General features: G+C 43.3%; 1 protein-coding gene across 1 annotated transcript in view; it reads right to left on the reverse strand.

Moving 5' to 3' along the window:
• The window catches only part of LOC119577625, a 3,010-nt gene extending 251 nt beyond the window's left edge, over window positions 1-2,759 (reverse strand). The window contains exons 1-4 of the mRNA XM_037925195.1: window positions 2,572-2,759; window positions 2,049-2,224; window positions 1,855-1,945; window positions 1,560-1,740 (exon numbers count right to left, since the gene is read on the reverse strand). Coding sequence (XP_037781123.1) covers window positions 1,560-1,740; window positions 1,855-1,945; window positions 2,049-2,224; window positions 2,572-2,633 — 510 coding nt within the window. The 5' untranslated portion in view covers window positions 2,634-2,759. The remainder of the gene's footprint in view (window positions 1-1,559; window positions 1,741-1,854; window positions 1,946-2,048; window positions 2,225-2,571) is intronic.
• Between the last annotated feature and the right edge of the window lie 2,226 nt (window positions 2,760-4,985).

Below are 4,985 nucleotides of genomic sequence, written 5' to 3' on the forward strand. Positions count from 1 at the left end.
ATACATATATATACAGATATATATATATATATATATATATATATATATATATATATATATATATATGAATGCACAAAATACATACATGCACACACACACACACACACACACACACACACACACACACACACACACACACACACACACACACACATTCTTATATGAGGTCACCATGATCAGGTTCTCACAGATATATATATATATATATATATATATATATACATATATATATACATATATATAAACATATATATATATAGATATAGTTATAGATATATAGATATAGATATAGAGGTCGCGGTGGACGAGTGGTTAGAGCATCGGACTCAAGACTGTCACGATGGCAATCTCAGTTCGAGGGTTCGAGTCACCGACCGGCACGTTGTTCCCTTGGGCAAGGAACTTCACCTCGATTACCTACCTAGCCACTGGGTGGGCAAGCCAGCCCAAGTCAGTGCTGGTCCCAAGCCCGGATAAATAGAGAGAATGATTACCTAAAAGGTGACGCCGGCATTCTCCGTGGAAAGGAACTAGGGACCCTACCACGTACTAACTCCAAGATCACAACATGAAAAAGAACAATCAAGTATCATGCTGTAACAGCCAATGTCAGAATCTGACAGGACACTTAAAAAAAAGAAAAAGAAATATATGTATATGTATGTATATATATATATATATATATATATATATATATATTATATATATATATATATATATATAATAGTATATACATATATTTCTTTTTCTTTTTTTTAAGTGTCCTGTCAGATTCTGACATTGGCTGTTACAGCATGATACTTGATTGTTCTTTTTCATGTTGTGATCTTGGAGTTAGTACGTGGTAGGGTCCCTAGTTCCTTTCCACGGAGAATGCCGGCGTCACCTTTTAGGTAATCATTCTCTCTATTTACCCGGGGCTTGGGACCAGCACTGACTTGGCTGGCTTGCCCACCCAGTGGCTAGGTAGGTAATCGAGGTGAAGTTCCTTGCCCAAGGGAACAACGTGCCGGTCGGTGACTCGAACCCTCGAACTGAGATTGCCATCGTGACAGTCTTGAGTCCGATGCTCTAACCACTCGTCCACCGCGACCTCTATATCTATATCTATATATCTATAACTATATCTATATATATATGTTTATATATATGTATATATATTATATATATATATATATATATATATATATATATATATATATATATCTATATCTGTGAGAACCTGATCATGGTGACCCCATATAAGAATGTGTGTGTGTGTGTGTGGTGTGTGTGTGTGTGTGTGTGTGTTGTGTGTGTGTGTGTGTGTGTGCATGTATGTATTTGTGCATTCATATATATATATATATATATATATATATATATATATATATATATATATATATCTGTATATATATATGTATATATATATATATATATATATACACACACATATATATATATATATTATATATATATATATATATATATATATATATATATATATATATATATATATATATATATAAACTCTGTATGTGCACATGCTCTAACTGCCGAGCTGAAGGGGAGTCACTGACCGGGAGGCAGTCCCTGGAGTCGATGCAGGCCTTGACGGAGGCGTGGATCCAGAGCTGAGAGGAGCCGGCCATCTTGGAGTCCAGCATGAAGGCCTCGAAGTCGAGCCTGACCTCGCCCGTGTCCTCGCTGGGGCGTCGCGGCTGGTGCGGCACGATCGAGGAGAAGTCCGGCAGCCGACACCTGACGCAGACGGCAAACACCATGGACTCATCTATGTTTTGATACAAGGTCTAAATTGTTAAGACCTTATTTTCATATATAGCCCCATAATATACTGTACAAAGGATCACTAACCCATCCTTGACCAGCGACACGTGGCCCGGGGCGTACGGGTCGGCCGGGTCGCTCGAGACCGTGACTTCCATTAGTTTCACGTATTTCCAAGCTGAAAGAAGTACAGCTTTTTAGAATTCAAACTGGGGCCACTGATGCTAGGCGTATTCTCTCACACTCTTAACATACCATGAATATATAATGAGCCTACTCACTGGACTGAGTGTTAATTTTAGCGCGTAGTTGCAGTCGAGTCCCAATGGGCACTGCCTGGTCCACCGGGGCATGGGTCTCCCCCACCCGCGCCTTGACCTCTCGGTACAGCGCCACCTCATACTCTAGGCGCCCTGGAGTCTCTTCCACCACGCCCGACACCCGCCCCGCCGACGGCCTGTAGGGAAGAAGCAAAGATTCAGCAGCAGAGAAAACACCTCACTCCCTGTCGCGGGTCTGGCACGCCGTGGCACTTAGGTCGAAGTCAGTCAGAATTGCCCGTTCCCTTACTACAACTCTCTTGTACAAATACCGCTATCTTGTTCTTTTTATCATAGAAAAACAACAACATAAAATTGATTTGAAGTTAACTTGAACACTACAACACTTGCATTTCTATGACAATCATTTATCATTTATTCAGGGAATGTTTGCTCGACTCCTTCACATGCTTATTACGTGGCTGAGTATGAATGAGTAAACCAGATGATGTAACAGAATCTCAAACCATGCTAAGCTACTTACAGGGCTCCAGCAAAGCCGGCCGCTCGGTTCTCGATGATGGTCGGCGAAGCTGGCTTGCACATGATGATGACCTCTTGGTCGGTGGCCAGCACCACGCCCTCGAGTTGGGGGAACCACACACGGAGGTTCACGTAACCCTGGAAACACAACCAAGGTATGAATATATATATATATATATATATATATATATATATATATATATATATATATATATATATATATATATATTTTTTTTTTTTTTTTTTTTTTTTTTTTTTTTTTTTTTTTTTTTTCTCGGGGCGGGGAATTGAACTCAGGACCACGAGGGTCGGAGTCCAGTGCTCTAACCACTGGACCATCGCGGCAGTCATATATATATGTATGTGTGTGTGTGTGTGTGTGTGTGTGTGTGTGTGTGTGTGTGTGTGTGTGTGTGTGTGTGTGTGTGTGTGTGTGTGTGTGTGTGTGTGTGCTGTTTGATAAGCGTTGCCGTAGTTCTTCGGACTGGGGTGAGTGGTCAGATGGAATCAGAAGGAGCGACAGTAAGTATAAGTCCGATATGCGAAGCTTAGCCTCGCCTGGGTTATGCCCATGAGGGGAGCCCGGCCTGTGTCGACTAATGCCGACTCGCTCAGCTGGTGCTCAATCGGCTGAACCTAGTCCTTACCCGCCGTGGTGCCCAGCCACAGCAGTAACCTCCAGGCGATAATTGCAACTTCTCGCGCCTCGGATGAGAGGCCGACACATTACCACTGTACTAGCTTCAGTGGAAGCAAGGTCTATATAAGTACTCATATAGCCCTTAATTGAAATCACAAGAGAGACAGTGGGTCGTGGGGGCCGCCTTGGGTGGCCAGCACACTCCTGAGGGGGGAGCACGCCAGAAGTTACTAGATAAGCATGCTTTTCCCAAACTAACTCGGATGTTATCCAGTCGGATTGCTTGGGCGATTGCCTCTTGCATGATTTGATGTATAAGGCTGTCCTGGAAGTCTTGCAGTTACTTTAGTCCTGTCACGTCAAGGAACATGTATTGGGATGCACTCCTTCCATTCCGACAGGGCGTTAGCGAAACATTCTGACTGGGAATAGCGTGGTGCTGAGACCACAGCCGCGGGGCTTCACCCAAGGTCGAGGTCTGGAAGTTGCTGGGGCGCTGAGGATTCGCTGCCGGCCAGGCTTTCTGATGTACCTGGCACTGGGAGAGACATTGATTTCCTCGTCCTCGGTGTCATCGCTTACATCAGAGGAAAGCTCTGTCCTGCAGCTAATCTTTATTATACCAATGATGTTGCCCTTAAATGAGAGCCTCCTTCCATTACCTGCGTGGATGAAAGCACAGCTGTTGCAGGGGAGGGGCCAAAGAGTTTCCTGGTGCGATCCTGAAAGCCAGAGCTCTAAGCGATCCACCTACCAGCCTGGGGTGCCAAACATCTTGGGAAGACTGGCTTCGAAGCTGTAGTTCATGACATCTCTCTCAGGTAAGTATGAATAGTCGTCTTTGAAAAAAGTTGCTACTCTTTTAAATCTGCAGCATCCGTGCTGCTTCAGAATAGCTACAGAAAGCCCATCGTAGGAGAGGTTCTTGGCATATATATATATATATATATATATATATATATATATATATATATATATATATATATATATTTTTTTTTTTTTTTTTTTTTTTTTTTTTTTTTTTTTTTTTTTTTTTTAGCAGCCATTCATTTCACTGCAGGGCATGGGCCTCTCTCAATTCATTACTGAAAGGTTATATGGCAGTGCCACCCTTGCCTGATTGGATGCCATTCCTAATCAACCGTGGGTTTGTGCCATGTCGGTGACTTCCCCTACGGCACCTGCATTTGACTTCTCAAGGCGATATGTCGTTTTCTCGGGTTCGAGCCAGCAGTCAAAGCGCAGGCATTTTCATGACTGCCGCGACGGGGAATTGAACTCGTGACCACGAAGGTCGGAGTCCAGTGCTCTAACCACTGGACCATCGCGGCAGTCATATATATATATATATATATATATATATTATATATATATATATATACATATATATATATATATATATATATATATATATATATATATATAATATATGGGGCCGCGGTGGCCGAATGGTTAGAGCGTCGGACTCAAGACTGTCACGACGGCAATCTGAGTTCGAGGGTTCGAGGGTTCGAGTCACCGGCCGGCGCGTTGTTTCCCTTGGGCAAGGAACTTCACCTCGATTGCCTGCCTAGCCACTGGGTGGCCAATGCCAGCTCAAGTCAGTGCCGGGTAAATAGAGATGGTGACTCGATAAAAACACCGGGCGGAAGGCAATAGCAAACCACCGCTCTAAATTGCTTAGAGAAAATCATGGAAGCCCATGATCGTCATGGCCGCGGTGGCCGAATGATTAGAGCGTCGGACTCGGGACTGTCACGACGGCAATCTGAATT

Source organism: Penaeus monodon, chromosome 10 (assembly GCF_015228065.2).
Source record: "Penaeus monodon isolate SGIC_2016 chromosome 10, NSTDA_Pmon_1, whole genome shotgun sequence".
In the NCBI taxonomy this organism is placed as follows: Eukaryota; Metazoa; Arthropoda; class Malacostraca; order Decapoda; family Penaeidae; genus Penaeus; species Penaeus monodon.